This window comes from Chelmon rostratus, chromosome 2, assembly GCF_017976325.1.
Source record: "Chelmon rostratus isolate fCheRos1 chromosome 2, fCheRos1.pri, whole genome shotgun sequence".
NCBI lineage: Eukaryota > Metazoa > Chordata > Actinopteri > Chaetodontiformes > Chaetodontidae > Chelmon > Chelmon rostratus.
In genome coordinates, this window is record NC_055659.1 from 4342174 (window position 1) to 4365223 (window position 23050).

The 23050-nt window shown below is 42.5% G+C and overlaps 1 protein-coding gene across 1 annotated transcript; it reads left to right on the plus strand.

The window, feature by feature from the left end:
• Nucleotides 1-3055: 3055 nt before the first annotated feature.
• ywhaba (tyrosine 3-monooxygenase/tryptophan 5-monooxygenase activation protein, beta polypeptide a) lies at nt 3056-21324 on the plus strand. The gene is made up of 7 exons (XM_041961451.1): nt 3056-3180; nt 8959-9118; nt 11221-11361; nt 15403-15526; nt 16950-17113; nt 17684-17779; nt 18380-21324. Exons 2-7 carry the CDS (start codon nt 8966-8968, stop codon nt 18434-18436), a joined length of 735 nt encoding a protein of 244 aa, XP_041817385.1. The 5' UTR covers nt 3056-3180; nt 8959-8965; the 3' UTR covers nt 18437-21324.
• Nucleotides 21325-23050: the final 1726 nt, after the last annotated feature.

The following is a 23050-nucleotide window of genomic DNA, read 5'->3' on the forward strand; positions in this document are numbered from 1 at the left end:
ATGCACACATATGCACAACACACACACACAATCCATCAGTTGTCCTTCCATCGTTCCATAAGATTCCGATCAGAAATATGTGGAGCTTTAATAATATATTTTACTGGGGGCGTCTGCAGCTACATTACAGGTGAAAGAACCATACTGGTGCTATGATGTATAAAATTTTCAAGCACACATACACGTGGACGGGTTATGAAACAGTGGGCCCCTGGACACAAACATATAAAACACCCCCAGCCCCTCCTGCAATGCACAGGGCAGCAAGAGCCATGACGTCTTTCTTTGTGTCCCTTTTTAGTCTTTTAGTGTCTCACTGTCGCCTTTTTGCCTCTTTTTATTGTCGTTTTGTCATTGAGCACCTCTCTGTAGTCATTTTGTGTCTCTTTGTAGATGTTTTGCATGTTTTTGTAGTTGGTTTTGGTCTCTGTGATAGTTTTTGCATGTCTTTGTAGTTGCCTTGTGTCTCTTTGTAGTTGTTTTTTCACCTTTTTGTATTTATTTGGTTCTCCATATTGTCTTTTTGTAGTTGTTTTGCGTCACTCTGCAGTCGTTCAGCAAGTCTTTCTAGTTATTTCTAGTTATGTCATTTTGGGTCTCTGTGGTCATTCTGTGTGTAACTGTATTTTCGTACTTGTTTTGTCTCTTTACCATCATTTTCTGTTGGTTCTCTTGTATTTTTGTAGTTGTTTTGCATCTTTTCCTAGTTGTTTCACTGTAGTTATTTTGTGTCTCTGGGTCGTCATTTTGCATGTTTTTGTGGGCATTTTGTCTCTTTATGGTCTTTTTGTGTCTCTTTGTAGTCATTTGTAGGTCTTTGTAGTCGTCCTGATCAAACAGAGGCTCTGGGCCTGTGCCAGGTGAGCCAGGTCAGTAATCCGCACGTGCATGCACTTACAAACACAACATAAATGCATAAAGGCAAATACACACACTCACTGGGCTATGCAGCGTTTACAGATCTGTACCTCCACACACACACACACACACACACTGTGCAAAGCAAGAACAAAAGGTTTTAAGCAGGTAATCTATCAGTTGCTGTCCAGCTACACTTGTGCTTTCAGTCAATAACTTCTGACGTCACTGACTGATTGGATGTATCGATCTATTGATTGATTGACTGATTAGTAATTTCCTGGTTGCTTGCTCACTTTAGCTGATTGGCTGAGCTTTTTACTCCCAAATTTGTTTTTCTTCCTTATTTGATCAAGTATTATTAATGATGATTATCTGATCTTTCTTATTTAATATTATTTCAAAAATTCAACAAAATTGGTGTATCAGTGTCTGGTCTGACTGACCACTTTGGTCCAGACTGAAACACCTTAACAAGTACTGGATGGATTGGCACAGAACCTGGTACAGACATTCATGGTTCCACACAACAAATCTGAATGGCTTTGTTTGCCTCCTGACTTGTGGTTGACAATTTGGGCTCAAAGTGAAATGCCTGAACAAGTACTGATCAGTGCAGACCTCAATGTTCCACAGAGAATTCATTGTAATTTTAGGTCATATCCAAAATCACTCCTAATTTACTATATAGTGGCCTGAAATTTCAGCAATCAACGTTTTACAGACAAACTCCGAATGCAAAGCATTGCATTTGATGCACGCAGAAATTACAGTTATTCAACACTGCAGCTGTCAGTGATGACGTGAAATGTTCATGATTCACAATTGTGAAATCTCAATTTTCTGCTCACTAGAACAAGGGTCTCAGACTGAAATTATGTGAGGGTCACTGCAAATTGCAGGGTGCCAAAGGGGGCAGTTTGAACACTCAGCTATCAAAGTAGATAAATGAATCATGAATGAATGAATATTTGGCCGGATGAAATGATATGTATTTAAATTTTCTCATCCCAGTCCCAGCAGTTTGAGTTCCAGTCAAGTCAGGTCAGCTTTATTTGTATAGCACATTTCACACTCAGGTAAAGTGAATGTGCTTTACAGCAAAACATGGAAAACATTTAACAAACGAGACAGAAATCACATGCAAATGCTCCGCATAAATAAAACAACCTATCAGCCACCCATACAATGCACATACATATATTAAATACAGTTTTTAACTTCCTTATACATCGTTTACACATGAATTACAACAGGCACGGGCGCACACGCACACCAAAAAGCCAGAGAGAAAATAAATGTTCTAGGATTGCTTTTAAAAGAAGATCCAGTTGCAGCAGATGTCAGCTCGTCAGACAGAGAGCAGCACCAAAATACATAACACACCTTCACCTGATTTAGTTTTAAACACACGCTTGATGATCTGAGGGATCTGATTGGGCTATAGCCAGCGAGCAGGCCAGAAATATAGATAGGAGCCAGACCATTTAGGGCATTTACTGCAAACAAGCAGCAGATAGATAGATAGAAAGATAGATAGATAGATAGATAGATGGATAGATGGATAGATGGACTTTATTTATCCCAAGCTGCGAATACTGTGAAATCAATTCTGTCCTGTGTTTTCATAGTGACACTTAGCACTCTGGCTGCAGCATACTGGATGAGCTATTGTCTTTTTGGGAAGTCCTGCAGAAAGAGACAGAGTAAACTATTGAGCGTCTACTGTATTATGGTGAACAAATGAGTGAGCGAGAACTAGTTCAGACAATTGATTGCATCTTGTTGTGTCTTTTTTAATGCTTTGCATGACAAAATGCACTGAATAATAAGAAAATTGTCTGTAGAAAATGTGTTGTAAAGATAGAATAATGCTTGTTGATGGACTGAGTTACAGGGTTTGCAGTGGTTGTGTGGGTGGCGTGGTGGGAAAAACAGACCTGCTTGTTATAAAGTACGAACACTTGTAAAAGAAAAAATCAGTGTAACCCACACAAAGCTGTATCAGCTGACACAATGGTGAACTCAGATACGACAGCAGCGGCCTCTTGGAGACAGTTGCCGTGGAGACCGGCGCACGTCATCCTGTAGCGGTTGCCATGGTCCGCCTGACGTCAAAGCCCCTCGCAAGATGCTCAGGAAACCCCCTGGCGCGGTCGCCATGGATACTGGCGGGGGAAGGGGTGGGGTTTGAAGGAAGCGGAAGTGTCAGAGCAGGCGGAAGTGGTACTGCCCTGAATACCTTGAGCAGCGAGCGGAGGACGGCTTGATAAATTCCCATCGTTCAGAGAATAAAATCGGGATTCCTAGTACGCTCAAAATGTGAGTTCGTTTGCTTATCACTCGATTATTGACTTATATACAGGATAAGGAGTGTCTTTCGGGGTGAACAGCAGCCCCAGCGGTGGCCCCATTCCCTGCCTCTGCGGCGGAAGGTGCCTATTGTGGTTCGGGGTTGGGTGTGAGGATTTAGGCCGAGACTTGTGGCCGAATGGCGAGTAATAACCCACGAAACACCTGCCATGATATTGCATGTGCTTTTTATGCTGTCGAATGTGCTATATATCGTTGGTTTTGAAGGCCCAGACTCCGGCCGATGCCATGCGCGGTGCGCGTTGACCGTGTCGGGGGGGAGAAGCAGCACCCAAGTTTGGCCATTTTGACAGCTTAGCAGCCGTGGCCAGGCCGTCGCAAGAGCAGCCCAGATATGTTAGCAGCCAGTGCTAAGTCCATGGTCCGGTGGAAAACATCAGGCTAGTGCTGAGCTCGTGCCATACACGGACAACCGACATATCTGGCCTCATTATTCGCAGATCCGACAGAACAGCGTATTTGGCGATGTCTCTAGCTCAGATCTATCATGGCGTGATGTTAGTGAAACGACAGAGATGCTAACACACCCTTTCTATTTCCCGGGAGTTTCCCCTCAGATGCGACTGCATTTTCAAAAACGCTTCCATACGATATGATTTAGCTGCCAGGGGACAGTTGTGAAATGGAGCAGATGCCGTATTTAACCCTCTATGTTTCGGCTCACAGCTCCGTGTCTGCTAATATTGGATCGCCATTCAGATTGAACTGGGTCAGGTCCTGTTAGCGGCTAAGCTAACGGTTTTAAAGCCAATGCCCGTGCTGTGACGTTCCGTTAGCATGCTAGCTGGCGGCAATCTATCTCTCCATCTTAAAATTCCGCAGGGGAATGCGACAAGGAGGGCGTAGCTGTTCGCAGGCTGAATAAACACCAGACCCTAGAATTCACGGCCTGGAGCCTGTTTTTAAGCACTCAAAAATGTTTCCAGGGGCGCTGGTTTTTAAATTGCTCGGTGTGTCTCGGCCGGGTTGCTGTTAAAATGGTGTTAACATTTTTTTCTCGGTGCGCATAAGCCTGTTAACCTCAATAGTTAGCTAGGCGGTTGGATAATAGCATTGCTAATGTTATGTTGGTGGCGTGCCAAACGATCGTAACAGATCGAACAGGCCAATTTCGATCAATTTTAACCGATGTGCAAGTCGCTACGACAGCCGAGTCAACGAACGCTTCATTAATGCGCATTTAGCCCTAATCAGCGGCATTGTACCCAATGCTAAATGCTAACACGAGGATGCTAAAATGTGCTAAAATGAGACAGATTAGCCTCGAAGGCGTAACACGGTTGTCGAAATGACAGCACTGCGTGATTGCCACATGCAGCCTAAGAATTTTCAAGATCGACTTTCCATAAAACTTTGTGGAAAGCCTCATTATTTCTGTTTTTTTCTTTACTTTGTACATGTTTTCCTGTCCGTGCTCATATAACCCGTCAAATTCATTGTTCGATCGTAAAACCACATGAAAGGCACGTCAGAAAAATCTGCTTACTTTTGTAGGAATTTAGTCACTTTAATAGTGATATAGCATAATATGAACCTGAGAACACTGACAAATGAAAATAGGATTATAAGAAACTACATGAAGAGGGCAGATTATGTTCAAATAGTGTCAGTGTAGCAAATACAATAAAATACACCCCCCCCCCCCTTTTATAATCATTCATTATAACTGCTTTTTCATAAGCATGGTGTTTCCATACAAAATGAAACACTATCTTCTGTAGTTGTATTATTATTATTGTTATCAAAACTATAGCATATAGTAACCTTAAGTACACATCAGGTGGATTTTGCCATTAGCAAGTAAACCACCTTTCACCAATACCTTACAATTTACTAAAATTAAGCAATATGTGATTGAAAAGTCCTGCCGACAGAAAAAGTCCCAGATAAAGAACAGAGGCTGTCAATATATTTGGGCTGCAGCTAGTGATTATTGTCATTTCTGATTAACTGGCTGTTTATTATCTTGATTAGTCAGTAAATAGTTTGGTCTATAAAACTTTAGAAAATAGTAAATGGCCACTTCAGTTTTCCAGAGCCCAAGCTGATGTACTCACTGCCCAAGCAAAATGTTGAGATATTGGTAAACTAGTGTGTTTGGCCTTTTGTGTAAAAAGTGACTTAAATGATTAATTGGAAATCAAAAAATTGCTGAACTTTCTGCCAACCCAATAATCAACCCATGATTAAGATCTAAGTTTGATCGGAGGAGGTCAGATATTTAAAGTAATGCTTAGCTCAGTATACTATATTATTACTACTAGTACTACTACTTATTGCAGGGTTAAAAAGCCATAAAGTAACACTGCCTTTCCCATAATCATTATTATAGCTGGTTTGGTGTTTCAATACAAAATCAACTCTTATATGTACGGGTTGTATGAGTATCAAAATGTGTTTTGTGATTAAAAGGTGGTGATAAAATCCCTCGCAATCTCTGATCAAGAAATGAAACTGACCTCATAGTGATGCTGCCTTTAAGGTTTTGGCCAATACAAAACAACCAGATTTCCCTTATGTCAACTTCAGTACAACACCAGTGAGTTCAGAAGGACATCCGGTTTCTTCTCAGTGAGTGTTGTGATAATGGAGGAAATGGGTGTCTGAATTTATAATGATCCCAGACACTAATGGTTTCGCCATTTTTGTTTTTCTGTAAATTAATGGAACTGCACTCAGTATCAGCATATAATTGATTTTATGATTCAGCCTTTAAATCAGCACTGGAAATGTGCCATTGGTGCGCATTGAGTTGAGAGGCTAATAATTACTCTGCATACCATAGGATGTACATAAGAGGATCAGACTTTGTGAATGATGCATTTTTGTTCCCTACTATCTTGTCTTGAATGAGGTCTGCGCTAAAACTCTTGCTTCACACTTGACTATTTGTTTTCCAACAGTCTGTTATTAAATAAATATAAATCACATTGAGAAAATGTGGTTAAATTGATGCTGTCATTTAGAACTATCAAATATTAGATAATCTTTTCTGTTTTGTCTCAGAATATTTTCTCATCATATTGAGATTATTTCTTTTTTGCATTGTGAGTCCCCTTGATAACAAATAGACTCTAAACACAAGGTACTGTTTGCCGAAATCCTCTCATAGAAATCTCTTTTCTTCAGTCTTTTTAACTGTTCTTAAAAGCTATACACTGTTGATCATTTTTATTTCATGTAGATATGCTATTTGGGTCCGGTGATGCTGACTAACATTTCCAACATAAGTTCACTGGATGTAATAAACAGTTATTTTGTTTAACACTGATCATCAAAAAGCAACTGATTTTTTTACAGATTCACCTACTTTTAGTATAAATTCCAGTTTTTACAAGTCAGTGTTAAACGGAAGTTGCTTGGGTAAAATCAAATTGTGGCAAAGCAGCAAACAATATGGATAGAATCCTCTGTCCTGGTATATCATGACTTTTCCATTTTCTGGAAAATCATTAAATTGTTAATTGATAAGGTAAGTAGTTGCAAATGTCTATTTTTGGCTAATCAAGCAAATTAAGTACCAGGTGGGTCAAGGTGCTTCAATACATTGATGCAAAATTCTTGTGTTAAGCACTCTGGCTCTGGTTCACGACGTTGGCCATGGGCTAGTAAACTTCAATGAAAGCAGTAGCTACCACGGTTTGGTAAACTCTCTGATGGTTGACGTATTTATATCTTGTGATCAATATTGTCATATTGACTGCTTTTTGTGCTATGGCTTTTTGTGCTCTGCTTTGTCTGCTTTTTCTGCTTTTTCTGCTTTTTTTGTTATTGCTTATCTGTTGATTATGTTTAAAGCATACAATTAAATTGATCAATATTTTTACACATTTAGAAACAGATCTGCATGCTGATCTGACACCATTAATTCAGTGGAAGACGACGTTTAAGCCACAATTAAACCACCTCTTTTGAACGTCATGATGGGTACGCTTAACCTGCCATAGAACACGCTGTGTACACAACAACTACTGACTGGTGTTTTACCAGTTGCACCTTAACGGCAGAGTGGGCCTAAAGAAGAGAAAGCTGTTGTTGGGGAAACAAATAGCTTGATACCTCATCTGCTATTTCCAAGAAGACGCGGTAAAACAGACGTGAGGAAGGATCTATGAACTGAGGATAAACGGAGATTTGTGACCGTCATGTTTGAACAAAGCATTGCACAGCAGCATGGAGCCTGGTGGTGGCATGTCATGCTGTGTAAATGCTGCTTGTGAAGGTGGCAACATGGCCAAAAACGCAATAAAACCAAATTCCAAGAGGAAAATCTGCTGCTTTCTTTTTAAAGAACTGCAATTGAAGAGATTTATTTTACAGCAAGAGAACGGTTCACAAAAAACCAAATCCACACAGGAATGGCTTAAAATAAAAATGTATGTCCTTTCTTTATGCATCAGTCCAATCATGAATTTGTAGCAGGGCTTGAAAATGTGCTCTGCACAGGCCCCATGAAACACAACAGAGCTTGAGCAGTTTTGCAGAGAACAGTAAGGGAATAAAATAGCTGATCCAGGCTTTTCCAGAGTGTGAAAACTGCCAGTACTTTTACGAAATGTTGGCTTGAAGGAGTTGAATAGTTTTATTTATCAGATAAATTACATTTGGTGTCAACAAAGCCTAATTAAATCTGCCGTTAGTCATTTTTGGACACCTCCTTTGCAGTGATTTATCAATATTGAATTCTTACCCTCTGCTCTTTGGCAGTCCTGGAAGTTACTTCAAGTGTATCATAGCTAAAATCTCCAGGAGAAAACACAAATCCCCAAAAAATCCCAAATACTACAATTTAGGTTGAAAAACAAGATGTGACGGATGCAGAGAAACTTCGTCGTTGTTGCAATTATCATCGCTTATACCTCTTGCACCCTCCGTATGGATACCCCATGCTCACCCCCCGCTCCCACAGGGAAGTCAGAGGACAGGTAAGCTTCAAGGACACTTGGAAACAACAGGGTGGTGGTTTAATTTTCCTCTGGTGGAAGCGTGGTCACTCAGCCGAGCACCCAAACCGACAGGTGCAGATGTGAGGGGAAAGATGGACTCTGGTGGTGGTGTATTAACATATTCTCTTCCCGTGTATCGTGTTTATTCCTATTCTAACAGTTTAAATATAGAAATGAAGGATTTACAAGTTATTGAAGCAAATTGAATATGCAAATTTAGATGCTGGTGAAAGGCCACTGTGAAGAGTGTGTAGTGTCGTGTAGATATAAAGGAGATGGAGGCGAAGCTGTGGCCTACTTAGACCTACAGATTCATCTGGAGAGTAGAAAGCCCTCGGGGATGAAGTAACTGGGAGCAGCCACTTTGCAGGAATTGGAATTGGGGTTTTGACATTCTATGAAGCGCTGTTAGCTCTTTGCTGGTATAGTTTGTTATTTTTTTGTATGTGATACTATCCAACAGTTCAGTAGCGTTTGCCTAACCAATACTAATGATTAGATTCACAGAACAGTTCAGCATGTTTACACACGTTTCAGCTTTTAAAAAAGTGACAAAAGCCCAGTTCTACACTGTTGTGGTTTTCCATTCCTCTTCATCACGCTCTGTCCGTATCACAGGTCTTCAGGTCTTTGCACGCCCGCACTTCTCTCGGTGACTCTCCGTTCTTTTCCCCTGCCTGTCTTCCTGCTTTTGCCTGCCCCCGCTGGTGAATGGAGAGCCTCAGCGCTCAAGTCCAAGCACTAACTCCGTCTTTCTGTCCCTCGTACTTCTCCCCTGCAGCCTAAAAATGGATAAGAACGACCTGGTGCAGAAAGCCAAGCTGGCAGAGCAGGCCGAGCGCTACGACGACATGGCGGCTGCCATGAAGGACGTGACGGAGCAGGGCCTGGAGCTCAGCAACGAGGAGCGCAACCTGCTCTCTGTCGCCTACAAGAACGTGGTAAGGCATCCGTCTAATGGCTTTGGTTGTTTTGTTGGGCTGCAACTGCAGTCAGCTCATGATGTGTTTTAATTTGCAATCTATTTTTTATGTCATAAAACTAAGAATAAAAATGCCTAAATAAGATCTGAATCTAAATAAGACTCTTCACATGTAGAGAAAGAATATATGTATTGTATTAACACTGAACATTGGTTAATGTTGCTGTTGAGTTGGATTTTACAACGTAAAAGTCCACAGATGATGGAAATAGTGACAAAACAGAAGCAGATTCACCATAGAGAGCACAAACTGAGGCAAAGATACCCCTGCACTCCGTATGCAGTCAAAGGTTTCAGCATGAGTAAAGAGCTGTCGTTGTGAAGAAATAGACACACGAGCAAAGGACAAGGTCCAGCAGAAATCAGGAGACACTGAAACTCTGGGGAAATTTGGAAGTTTAGTGTTGTTGCCGCAATAAATATCGTTTGTCGTTTAAATTGGCCACTGACTGCTGGGTGCCTGAAAAAACAAGAAAAATAATGCCAGCGGCAGTGATTTTTCAGCTCCGCCGTCCGTATTAGCATTTTTTTCCCCAAACGCTGTGCCATGATATGCTGTTACACCCATAATAAACATCTGTGGTGCATATCAAAATAATGATTGAGCGCGTATGACAGGCGAGGAACATCTCCCTCTGAAGTTAAGGCCTCTGTACTCTCAAATAACTGCTAGATTTGTCTGTGGAAACATTTCCTGCCGTGTTTTGGGGCAACTGCACATAAGGCACCGGCTGTAGGGTTTGATTGTACGCTTTAATCTGTCCTATCTTGGCTCATTACTTGCTAAAATGCCATTTTTGAAGGCAGAGCTGTTCTCCAGCATGTATTATTATAGGAGGCCCAGATTTGTAATGCAAAACAATCTGCTTTACCCTGATGTTAATTCATAGCATTTACAGTGCAAAATCATTGCATTTAGCTTCTTTTTATCTAATGCATAGTCTGTCACTTGTTGACCTGCTATAATTTGTTTTTTTAATCACATTTTTTTAGTCTTAAGTAGAAAAGCACAAATTATGTAAGAGCAGCCTGAGGTTTTCCAGCACTGCTGCCGTATTTATCATAGACGTTTTCTTCATTTTTTTTTTTTTTTAAGCTTGCCAGCATAGGGTACCACTCAATACTTCTTTTGTTGTATTTTTCAATGTAACCCAACCTGGAGGATAGTATAAGTCACTCTGTGGCTGTGCTCAGTGAAGACACAGGGAAACAGCATAAACCACACTGATCTCACATGATATGGAAGCAGGCTCTTACGCCTTATCGCAGTCTAACGCATGGATGAACAAGATAGGGTTTGTATTTAGCTGAAGATGATCTGGAAATACATCGGCAAGTGGCAATTCTGGGTTCAAACCTTTTAGGGTCAAAAGAAACAAATAGTTCTAATGGCTAATGATTAAAGGCACAAGCAAAGATGTGTTTCTGCCATTTATAGCGCCCCCTGGTGATAGGACGCAATGCTTTAGCACGCCTATTTCCAAATAATGAGCGAACGCATCAGCAAGATCTGTGATCAAAAAGGCAATGGTCAAAATGAGTCAGGGCCAATTTCCTGCTAAGCCTTGCTGTTCCTGAAGTTTGGCGGCCAAAGGACGTTTACCAAACTGGTGTTGATGCAGTCAAAATCCAGAAAGTACTCAGATTAAGCAAAATAGCCAAAACTCCACTATGGTGGACTTGTATGGTCCAGAGAGCTTTTTTGTAAAGTGAGTTTAGTTGGATATGTGGCAAATTTCAAGCCAGTCTGACTCACTGTGTGGGTTTGCTGGTCGTGTACGCCATTTCCAGTTACAGGGCAAAGTTTCATGTCTCTAGTTTGTTCCAGGTCACAGCAAATTGAACGACGGCATAAGACAATAATAATAATAATAATAATAATAATAACAATAATAATAATAATAAGCGCACATTCAGAAAAATAATCTAAAAAATTAACACCAAAAATTGTGGTTTTAACATGACTAATATGTCTTCTTTGAGCCATGTCCACCCAGTCATATGTAAGATGTTGCCTTTTAATATCAGTTTTTTGTTTGACGATGTTCTTGTTGCCATCAGGTGGGGGCCCGTCGTTCATCCTGGCGCGTCATCTCCAGCATCGAGCAGAAGACGGAGGGGAACGAGAAGAAACAGCAGATGGCACGCGATTACCGCGTGAAGATCGAGGCTGAACTCCAAGAAATCTGCCAGGACGTGCTGGTACGGAGATGGATGGGAAAGGGCAGAAAGGGAGTGAGGGGGTGTGAAGATGGAGGGAGAGAGAGAAATGACAAGACGGATGGTGATGATGGGCGTGAGGACTGGGAAGAGCGGGACAGAAGGTATAAAGAGGGAGAGGGGAAGATGGTGAAAGAAAGCACACTGGAGCTCTTGGCTGAGGAAGGAATAACAGTCACATGGTGTTAACTCGTGGAGACACTAATAGTGTTGCTAGCAGCAGCACTGGCAGCTGTTTAGAGTTGTCAAACAAAGCTTTAATTTTCCTCTGTTTTGTGCACTCTGGTATCTGCTTCATTTTTTTGCGTTTGCTTGATGCAGGGGCGAAAGCGTGCTCGACTGGAACGGCAACAGTGCACCAGAAGTCATGTGAAGTCGCCTGTAGTTAGCGTGTGGGCAGAGGGGGGAGGTGGACTGCCTGTGTGTAGATTCAAAAGAGGACATAGGGTGTTTTCAAATGAGTGCACATCTTATTTTCTAAAGTGGCCTGTGTCAGCTCAGGCCTGAGCAGGTGTTCGGACCGCAATATAGCGCTGTATAAAGCAAAAAAACAAAACACAAGGGGCTGCGTTAGTGTGGGCATACGGCTGCAGATACAGGACGAGGAGATGAGATGTTATCCAGGAAGTACACTGCCCAGTGGTTTCTAACAGCAAGAGACAGGATTTTACAGCATTTATTTTTAATTGCGATGTAAACCGTAGAATTACACCAATGTCACTGCGAAGTTATGTGCTACCTAGAATGTGAGTGCATTTGATTGGTCGATGCGCTGCGCTGCCAGATGACGTTGCATTGTGGCAAAAGTAAAGCCAGGTGCTGGGTGACGGTATTTGCAGACACACAGCGGTTTGATTGAAATTAATGAGGTAGCTCCAGGTCTTAATAATTCACATCTGTTGGTCTGAAATCAGTGTGCTTGTCAGGGTTGTCAAGTGGTTTTTGTGTATGCCTCAGGTACCATTAGCCAAGAAGCCTTCATTTTTTTTTAGTGCAGATTTTCAGTCTGAATGCCCAATAACACCTTGTCTGGATTGGACGTGACTCTCCCATAACCCAAATGTGAGGTTGTTTTTAGTGTATGTGGACAGAAATTCTGCAATCAGTGGCTGAAACATGACAGACAGCGTGAACACTGATTGGCTTGCGTGTGCTGCTTCTGGGTGAAAGGGAAAGACAGTGAGGAAAACTTGCAGTTGAGAAGCAGCGAAGAGAGAGTTTAGAGCGTTCTGTGACCAGAATGTGTGTCTCAAGAACCCAAAGTGTTTGTTCAGGTATCGTTAAATAGTTTATGGTCTGTCACAGTTAAACAATGGCTGACCTAAAGCTCACTAACTGCCTGAACGTGAGACAGCCTGAAAGATGCAAACTACACTGAGTTGAATGTCTCAGCTGCTTAAAATCTGGAGTTCAAAGATGCTGCTGTCACAAAATATATCGTCTGTAGTTTTTCAACAGGAGCTCTTTGATATTACCGGGGCGTCGTGAATAACCCTCACACCGCCAGGTCCTGACTCGGTTAGAACAGAAATTGCTCAAGGTCAAACCAGACTCAAATTTTTAGCGCCTGAGCAGACTTCTAATAATATCTTCAAGGTCAAACTGGAAGCCTCTGCAGTGATGTGGTGCTGTAGGAATGAAGGGAGGGAAGGACGGGTGGAGACATGCTGTCTCTAAAGCAGCAGGAAGCTTGGAAGGGGAAAGCTTTGATGCATCTGCTGGACAAAAATATATCAGGAACTTAGACCTAAAAAATATTGCTAATTGATTACATTTTTTATTTTTTTCTTCAATGTATATTTGTGGTATTTAGATACAGGAAACTGGTTGTAGTTATTTTTTTATATGCATTAAGAGCACAGTGTCTCACAAAATAGTTGAAAACAAAAACAGCATTCAAATATGACAATCCTGTGAATACATAAATGAATATACTTGCTGTCAAAAAAATGAATGGCAGTGTAGAAGGTAGTCTCGTTTAATAAGGCTTGTCATAGCAGACCACCAGAATGGGTGCCACACAGCTAGAAACACCCCCACAACGTGGTGCCGGCTGCTGGACTGCAACGAGAAACGAGAGCGATGATTCGGCCTGTCAGCTTTTGGTTGAGCACACTGCAGCGGCTAACACGCCCACCAACAGAGCGGACCTCTGACTGCCTGCTTTGTCATGCTGAGTGGGCACTGTAACAGCTGAGGGAGTAGAGATGGGTGAACGTGTGGGGAAAAATGTTTCTGAATCAGTTACAGATAGTGGTCCTCAAGTAGGAAACCTTGTGGGTCACAAGTATGTGTACTTTTATATTGCAGTATTCATGTATGTGCCATGATGGTACATAGTCTGGAATATCAATTGAGAATCTGTTAATGGATAAAACAACCAGACTGGAATGTGTGAAAATGAAGGTATTTCATGACAGGAATGCAAAACTTACAATCCAATATTGGCATTAAGTCAGTCCAGTTATATCTAATGTGAGCTAAATAATTTCTAGGATTTGAAGCTGTTTCATTTCACACAACAGCCTCTTTCCTCAGACTGCCGCTGTTCGTCAGCCAGACCGTGAGAGGTCATTTACAGTTGATGAGTTGGTCGTTAATCCGGTGATTTCAGTCTGGTTTAGTGCCTGCATGACATTCCCGGGCCAGGTTACTGGAGTCAGCAGATTAAAGCAGGCTCTCTGTGGTAGAAAGTTCTTAATGAGATCACTGAAACAAAGCTGGTCTCAATCTGGCTCCATCCCTCAGCCATTAAATGAAGTGTTCAAAGGAGTTCTTTCTCAGACGTGCATGTAACATAACAGCTGAATTTATTCTGAGCATGGAGTTGATCAGTGAGTTACAGTCTATAATTGCTGTTTTCCGTTCATCATTTATCATTTAAAGCTTCTTTTGTACTGTTACTTTTCCAGAACCGCTGCTCCAAATTGCGGTTGGGGACCTCTGGTGCTAATTTAGCCTGGCTCATAATGGTACCGCAGCTGGTAGCATGAACAAATCTTCAGGGAGTGCTATAACTGTGCTATATCCTGAGCTTCTGCAGATGCTCAGGCGAACAGCACCTTTACCCAACATAAACAGCAGGGCCGCGACTATGCACTGAGAGAGATGCTAGCCTAGCTGCAACACAGGTATCCACACAGTGACTCTCTATAGGGTCATATGGCTCAGGTTATGCAAGAAAAATAAGTGAAGTGATGGAAGTTATTTCACACGGCCGGATGTGATACGTGTAGCGTTTGAATACGAGGCTACCGTCACAGGTTTCCAGTCGGTTTCATGCTGTTACATTCAAGTTGTACACATGAACAGCAGCCGTTCAAACTCTGGCTCCTTTTTCGACCCACACACAAGAGCTTTGTAGTGCAGGGATTCACAATGTGTGTGAATGTCAGATTATTAGTTTCAGAAAGTTGCAGAAAAGGTTGGGCACAGTTCCCCTTAATCCAACGTAGAAAAGGAGAGCGGGGGGGGGGGGTTCCAAAGGTATGCCACCATCCCACAAGCACTTCTTCAGAAGCATACTGGCAGCTGAAGTGTGCTTTTAGTGATTGCCAAAGACTGCCTGTCCTCTGGAGCCCGTTACGAGCTGCTCATGACAGCTAGCTCTGACACTCATGAGCATGCACGGCGTTTTACGTGCTGGTGGCACCAAGTGATTACGGTCGGTGTCCTTTATGTGTCCTCCGTGTCATCACACACTTGATGGCCTTGATAGCACACCTCATAACATGTGTCCTTCCCAAAGGAAGCGTTCTCAACAGAGTTTGAGGGTGTAATCAATTACACAAGAACAACTGTGGTTAGGTGGCTCATCTGTAGTTGTGATTGATGGTGTTTGTACTTATCACAGTTTTGGTTTTAGCAAAGACTGCAGTGCAGAGACATGTAGCACCATCTGTAATCAAATAGTCAGCGTACTCATGCACTTTCTCTGTGTTACTCTGGCATTGCAGTATAAATGCAGCACTCTCTGCCCTGTTGATGTGTTTTTAAACCCTTCTGGCCGTCTGTCTGTTTCAGAACCTGCTCGACAGTTTCCTCATTCTCAAAGCAAGTCAGCCGGAAAGCAAGGTGTTCTACCTCAAAATGAAAGGAGACTACTTCAGATACCTGTCAGAGGTGGCCTCTGGGGACTCGAAGAAGGGTGAGTATCTGTGTTTTAGCCGTTAAAAATCAGCTTTTTCTTATTGTTCCTTCACTCTAAATTTCATGACGGAAAGAAGCAAGGTGTTCCTCCCTTATTAAAAGTAGAGCAAGGAGATATAAGTCCAGTACTTTCCATTTGGGATACTCTCAGTCTCGCTAATGGACAGTTGAGCGGAGGGATGTTTGTTGATGAGGTGCCTTGACCCCGGGTAAAGGCAGGATTCCTTCCTCAGTGTAGCACCTTGCTACTCAGTGCGTAAGCTCAAACATAGTAAGTTGGCTCAGAGTAAATATTCCCTAATAAACAGAACATTGAAAACTTTCACGATCACTTGCTGTAAGGAAACTACTTTACTGCTAAGTGCTAGAAGCTCCTTTATAATTAGTGATCCAGTTGAGTCTGTACCAATTATCATCAGTGGTAAATGAATTAAATTCTCCAAACATCAAGAGCCAGACTTCATATGTTCTTAAAGCATCTGTAAATATTGTATTAAGTTCAGGGAAGTAGTTAAATCACTGTAAAATAACAAGCCGATTGTTCAGAAGATGGTGTGCCGTCCAGCGTCAATGCTGCATTTTTATTGGCTGTTTGCTTTAAGCCACGAACTGAGAGAAATGCAGCTTTTTGTCTGAAGTGTAGAAGCGATTGAAAGACATTTTTCCTCGTGTGTCTTCTTCAGTAAAGAGACGGATGGTGGAGTTGGGTGAGAGGACACATGAAACATCAGTGTTTATGGCAACAGTCTCAGCCACGACGTCATTTGCTCACATAATTACATCCATAGTCATACCAAGAGTTTTCAATCAGTGAGACCGATATGTAAAAATGACACTTCAGCCTTCAGAAGGTTGTGTGCAAATCATCAGATAGAGATTATGGATAAATTACCCAATCCCTCCTTCATACAGTTCTTTTCTCCTCTATTTAGTTCCTCTTCCTAAACTCCTGCTGTTAATGGTGACACACTCATTCAGACTAATAAATGAATCGCCAAATATTTTGATAATGGATTTGAGCAATTCTCTGATTCCAGCTTCTTAAACGTGAACATTTTCTGGTTCTTCACTCCTCTATGACAGTAAACTGAATGTCTTATGGTTGTGGACAAAACAAAACATCGGGCTTTGGCAAACGCTGATCTGACGTTTTTCACCACTTTATACATTTTATACACCAAACAACTAATCGATTATTGTCCATTTCTTGTCATAGACTTTGGTTTATGAACAAAGAGCTGTAAGGGTAATGACAGGGCAGCAGGCTAACGCGCTAAGCTGTTAACATTTAGCTGAAAGCTGCGACTGTGTCTGTAGACTTGCAGTGAAGGAGGTTTGTTGATGTGAAACGTGTCGTTGAGACTAACGTTTGAGGTCGTGGTGTGTAATAAGAGTGACCCGTGTTTGTTTGTGTTGTAAAGACACGGTGGAGAACTCTCAGCGGGCCTACCAGGACGCCTTCGACATCAGCAAGAAGGACATGCAGCCAACACACCCCATCCGGCTGGGCCTGGCCCTCAACTTCTCCGTCTTCTACTACGAAATCCTCAACTCGCCCGAGCAGGCCTGCTCTCTGGCCAAGCAGGTGGGTGTACGCCGCTTTGTTTATTCATGCAAGCGCACCGAATTTGAATGTTTTATGGTGATGCGGGTTATGGACAGGCGGCTCTTCCTCTACGGAACAGACAACCAGTTAACAGTCAAGATGGAGCACTGTGTTGCCGGCTGCTGAGCTCCTGCTCTCTGGCAGACCTGCAGTCATCAGGCAGCTGACAGCCATTTTTTGACAAGATTGTCAGAAATCAAAGGCTCAGAAGTCTCCAGTGGCTGTTTGAAAAAGACGTAGCTCAGATGTGCAGGCTGTGCCCACGGTCAGGACGACTCTTCATGTGAAAGTGGACTTTTGCGCTACCTGACAGCCACTCGAGTCATGTGGAGTAACAAAAGTCAAGCACGTCTGAAATGAAAGCTTGACCCGGAGTCCAACTCGATCGAAAATAGCTCAAAAGGCGACTGCGTGTTGTGGACCGCAAGCTTTGCTTTTATTCGAGAACACTCAAAAAAGCACACGCAGAAATGGAACCAGCTAACTGTGACAAACCTAATCTGTGTGAAAAGGTATCACATGAGCAAACCTCTCTGATCCTCCCCGCAGGCTTTCGACGAGGCGATCGCCGAGCTCGACACCTTGAACGAGGACTCGTACAAAGACAGCACGCTGATCATGCAGCTACTAAGGGACAACCTGACTGTGAGTATGCACCCTCAAAAGATCATCTGGGAATGTCTGTACCTGCTGCGTTTATATCCTAAAGTTGATCATAAACTAGAGTAGGTGAAAATGTCATGCAGCCATGTTCGCAGAAAAGTTGACCAGGATGCAGCGAGTAAAACTGCAGCGACAGACTGAAAGTGGCTGCACCACAAACAGCAGCACAGAGCACCTGTTAGAGCGCAGCGTGGCTGGATTTTAACCTTCAAATCTGGAAGATGCTGAAATGCACCAGTTCACAGCAAGGCTAATATTACTCAAGTTATAATTCCATAATTTTCTTGTTATAACGAAAAGACCAAAACCAACACATGCGACCCCGCCTCTCAGTACTTCCCACCTCACTTCCTGTTTGTGACTCTCATTGGTTCCAACTGAAGACGTAAATTTTTAGAAGTCCGGCCACTGTAGTTTCTAGCAAACGTTACTCAAACAGGAATAAGTAGAGCGTCTGTTGGGGACTATTTCCAGCAGTGGAGTGATACACATTTGGTGCTACAGTTAGTTTTCCCAGCAGCTCACATCCTTGTTTACGCTGCCAGGATGACCGAAAGACATTTTCTCTCTGTCTCCCTGCAGCTGTGGACATCAGAAAACCAGGGAGACGACGGCGAAGGCGTCGAAGGAGAGAACTAGAGCGCACTTCACTGTTAACCCATCCCCACTCTCTTCCTCCTCCTCTTATCTCTCTTCCTCTTTCTTCTCTTCTTCCTCTCTTCGTACACATAAACAGCCCGTTCATTCCCTCGTCTCACTTTTTCAAGCCCGGCCTCCCGATTTCCCTTCTGTATAACCAACAGCATGAATAGTACCTGACCTTCACAAACGGATTTAAAAAAAAAAAAAAAAAAAGGAGGGGGGAAAAAAGAGAAACTCATCAGCCCACGATCCCTCCGTCCCTCCTCCCGCCCCCCCTCGATGATGGCACTCCAAGGCAGGCCAGCAGACTAAAACCCCTGGCCAGTCTAGTCTTATAGCACGCACGGAGGGTTTTTATCCAAAACCACAAATCATGTCTTTTAGAGCCCACATTCCCCCGTTTTTTACCCCCCTCATTTAATCTTCCTCCGTTCCTTCTGTTCTTCCCTCACTCCTCTTCCCTCCTTCCTAACATCTCAGTACGTTCTCTCACCCTCCTCCCTCCCCCTCCTCTCTCTAGCGAGTTAATGCATTTATATAGTTGTCCATCCCTTCTCTTTTGGCTTTTTAGTGTACTGGCAAATGGCTGGTTTTATTCCACTTTAAACAAAACAAAAGGTTATTAAACTGTCCGATTATTTTCAACAAACACTGTGATGCTTAGTTTTTCCTCCACCTCGCCACCAGATCCTCGTTTGATGGCGAAAACAATATTCAGCTGGGAGGGGGTGTGTTTGAACAGCAGTGCAATTCTGCTGAGGTTTATACAGAAGGGTCCTCCTACAAGGCTGTATTGTGACACTGACAAATCTAAAAACTAAAGTGTTTTATCTGCTGCGTAATCAAACACTCACCATTTTTATTTCACTTTCTAACCCGGACCCCGACTTTTATTTGACGCCATTCTGCATATTTCCCGCTCGGAGCTAAAACTGATTTGAAGCATGATTTGAAAGCTAAAAAGCGTACATTCCATCTTAATGTTTGAGAAAACTTTGGACATTTTCACGACAAACGGGATCCTCGGATCCACCTCCCGCCAAGGTGCCGTTGAACATCAGCACGGCGGTCCCTGACGTTAATTCCCGAACACGTTCATTTCCCTTTGCGGTTGCGTTCCTCTTTTTCTGTGTGTGTATAACAAATCAAACTCTTCTTTCCAGTTTTTGAAAACTGTAAAATTGTAAAACATTTTTAGAGCTTAACTGTAAATCTGTCTTTTGGAAAACGAAACGGTTTGTCGATGTTGTCCGTTAACACCTGCTTGCAATGAAAACCTTGAAGCCGTTACAGTCAGCTGCTGTTTGATGCTTTGGCATTTTTTGACCAGATCATTTTTTTGGTACTTTTTCTCTCTCCCCTCCCTCTTTACGCCCCCTAGCTGCTTGTACAGACGAGTCTAGAAAAGCCCCACGTTTCCACTCGCTGCTGAACGGTGTGATTGCACACATGGATGCATGCCGTCATTTATCACCACGTAAATCTGCTGCAAGCGCTGAGTGGGGAATTCCACCCTCTGTGGATCGGCACTTAAACTTCCTGCTTCCTCGTTTCCAAATTGTGAGCGGCAGCGGCGGCAGTCAGGCCTGGCGTCATTCCTGCGACCTGATTAATCTTGAGCATCGGTTTCGGTGAGCTCACCTGACGTGTCAGATGATTTGTCACGCAGAACAGGAAGTGTTTGGATGAGCCATCTATCACAGTCAATCACAGGCTAATTTCAGCCAATCGGATCATGGCGATGTTGATGCTGAACGCTGGTCAGTCAGGGAAAGAGTGAAAACATTGTTTCCATGGAGAACTTCTCCATCTTCTCTCTCCTTTCAATGAAGAGATAATCTCCAGTGCTGATTTAAATTATAAACTAGAAAGAAACGAGGAAGTGATTTTTAAGCGTCACCGAACTGTAGTTTGGATCATGGTTAATGTTTTCCGGCTGAAGTTCATAAACGTGTCAAGTCCACCTTTTAGATTATCCTCCGACTGCGTTTAGAAAAGAGAGCCGTCAGCAGTCTTTTGTGGCTCGCTTTCAGATCTGATCTTTTACAGTGTGAACATTCGAGCTGGCAAAAATCAGGCTACAGCCTGCCAATAGCAAGATACTGTCCTTGTTCAAAAGCAGTTCTAATCCAAAACTAAACTAGTCTTTGGTCCCAAACTTTGAGAAATCTCGGCTGACCAGAATGCAGACCCGCGAGTCTGCCAGAGGATCCTCTTTTTCTTCAAAAGTAGAACTAGTTCAGGAAATATTTTTTTCGTCTCCACTCAGTGTCACAATAACCTTGTCATCAACCATCTCGACATTCCACTCTGTAGGTGTAGAAAAGTCATGTGTCTCAATGTTTTTTTTTTCTTTCGCTGGGGACAAATGTTTTCATGCACTGAAGTTTAAAAGGTTAAAAAAAAAATTATTCCTCCCTGCCGCTCTTTTTCTCGTTAGCTGAACAAAAAGGCAGTTATTCTACGCTTTATAAGGAAAAAAATGATCCCATGCAGTAGTGAATGTGGCACCGAGCCTGTCTGTATATCTGGTATCTCAAATCATTTTGTTTTTACTGACCAGTATTCTGCTTAAAATAAAAAGAAAAAAAAAAAACAACCCAAAAAAAACAACAAAAATTTTTTTTGCTTCTGTGACGGTTTTATTGCTTAGCGCGCACGTGGTTGTGAAAACTTAGACTTAGCTCAAGGACACCAATAAAATGAGAAAATGACAAAAAAGAAATACCCTTCAACACCTTTCCCCCACCCTGGCTATTGACGTAATATTAGATTTGTGTATGTCTTTTAAAAAAAATGCAGCTCTAGTTTCACCTTACATGTTATAAACAGGACAAAATGTAAAAGACAATTTAAAGTGAAATAAAGGTTTTATCAGTTCCGAATCAGCCCTGTTCTGTTTCTTATCACCTCTAGCCTGCTAATGGCGCATGTTTCTTTTTTGTTTCTTAACTTTATCTCACATTGACTTTCCTGATTGACGGTGCGGGGGGTGGAAGCTTCCCTGGAAAGAGCAGAAAATGATGCAAGTTTAAAGCAGCGAAGAGTCTTTTAAACACACTGAAGTGTTGAAATGTGTGTTGGGTTTTTCGTTTGGGACATAAATGCAAATATTCAGCAGGATAACAGGAGGCTGTCGTGTTCTCCTGGATAATGTCTGTTTTATGCAAATGCAGCGAGATGCAAATGTTTATTCTCATTTGGTTTTCACAGAAGACAAAACGGCAGAATGAAAACTTCTCTGCGGTCTCAGTGGACCAGCGGCAGTCAGCTGACCCTCCTGTATGACTGGGGTTAGACGTAGGTCTTCCCTTTTTCAAGTCACACAACTACTTCTGGCCTTTTTTGTTGTTCGTACAGCTCAACACCATGAACGCCTTCGAGGAAAGATCATGCGTCCTTCATCCCTGTCTGATTTCTGCGTCTCGCCCCTCTCTGTTAGCGCGTCCTCATTTTGCGTGGAAATATGACCTGAGTGGATATTCGTAGCTTTTACGCTCAATTAAGGTGGAAAAGTTGTTGCAGTGGAGATTTGGTGAATAAATCCTGACATACGTGAAACACTAGACTTCAACGTCTCCGAGGCTTCTGCTCCTCTGTGTGGACTGATGACACTGAAGCGTTAAGAAGAACTTATCATCTTGCTGCTAAGAGTCTTGTTTAATCATCTTTATCCTCTTTGCTCTTACATTCTCATGTGGACTTCCAACTTTTGGTGACTTTCCCTTCAGTGAAGGATCTCGGCAGAGAGTCTCAGCCTGAATTTGAACACAAATCTTTGTTCAGTTGACATTTGAACAGTCGCCGCTGTTCTTCGGATTCTGGAGTCAATTTCTTTGTGTTTTAACTGATCTCTCCAGCTGCTGTTTGATGTGCAGAATCAGTGGAGGAAGTGAAGATTTGTGTGTGATGGCTGGCAACTTGTGCTCGTTGTGAGCTGAATTACATTTGTGCATCTGTGTGTGAGAACAGGAAAAGGACAGAGGGTGGGGGAGTCTTCCCAATCAAACATTGGCTTCAGGCTCATATTGAGCTTTGTCGGGGTTCGGCTGGGCTCAGACACAACTAAGGTTTTACTGTACAGTATGAATCTAAATCTCATTTTAAACACTCAAATTCCAGCTGTTGTAATTGTGCCTTGTGCTTGTTTCTTAATGCTAGTCATGTCTGAGGGTGCTGCCAACACAAACATCACTTATCTTAATTTGGTTCTTGCACTTTCGACTTGAGGTTGTCTGCACATGCGGAGGTTAGCTCAAATATTTAAACAAAAGAGTGATAGTGAAGGCAACGAAACATGACCTTTCTTAAAATGTGCCTCCCCAGTTGGAGGATTCAGGCCCCCTGGAGTGCAGAAATGTCTTGTTTAAAGAAGACGCTGCATCTATGCCACCGTGCTGCTTTGAAAGCTGCTACAACATCCTGGGTGAATGTATGGACCCTCAAGCATCACAACATGTTACGTGTTGTTTGTTTCATCTGTACAAAAACAGTAGCGTGAACACAAAACTTCACTGTTTAACAGGGATATATATTCTGGACTATTTCTTGGCCGGACCATTAGCTTCCTAGAGTCTCTTCTGGTTGCCAGGCAACTGTTCAGAGAAAGAA

Excerpts from the sequence above, each read along its gene's own strand:
- ywhaba (XM_041961451.1), top strand. The coding sequence starts at position 8,966 with ATGGATAAGAACGACCTGGTGCAGAAAGCCAAGCTGGCAGAGCAGGCC. Across the intron at positions 9,119-11,220 it reads CTGTCGCCTACAAGAACGTG|GTGGGGGCCCGTCGTTCATC; the intron begins GTAAGGCATCCG and ends TGTTGCCATCAG. Across the intron at positions 11,362-15,402 it reads AAATCTGCCAGGACGTGCTG|AACCTGCTCGACAGTTTCCT; the intron begins GTACGGAGATGG and ends TGTCTGTTTCAG.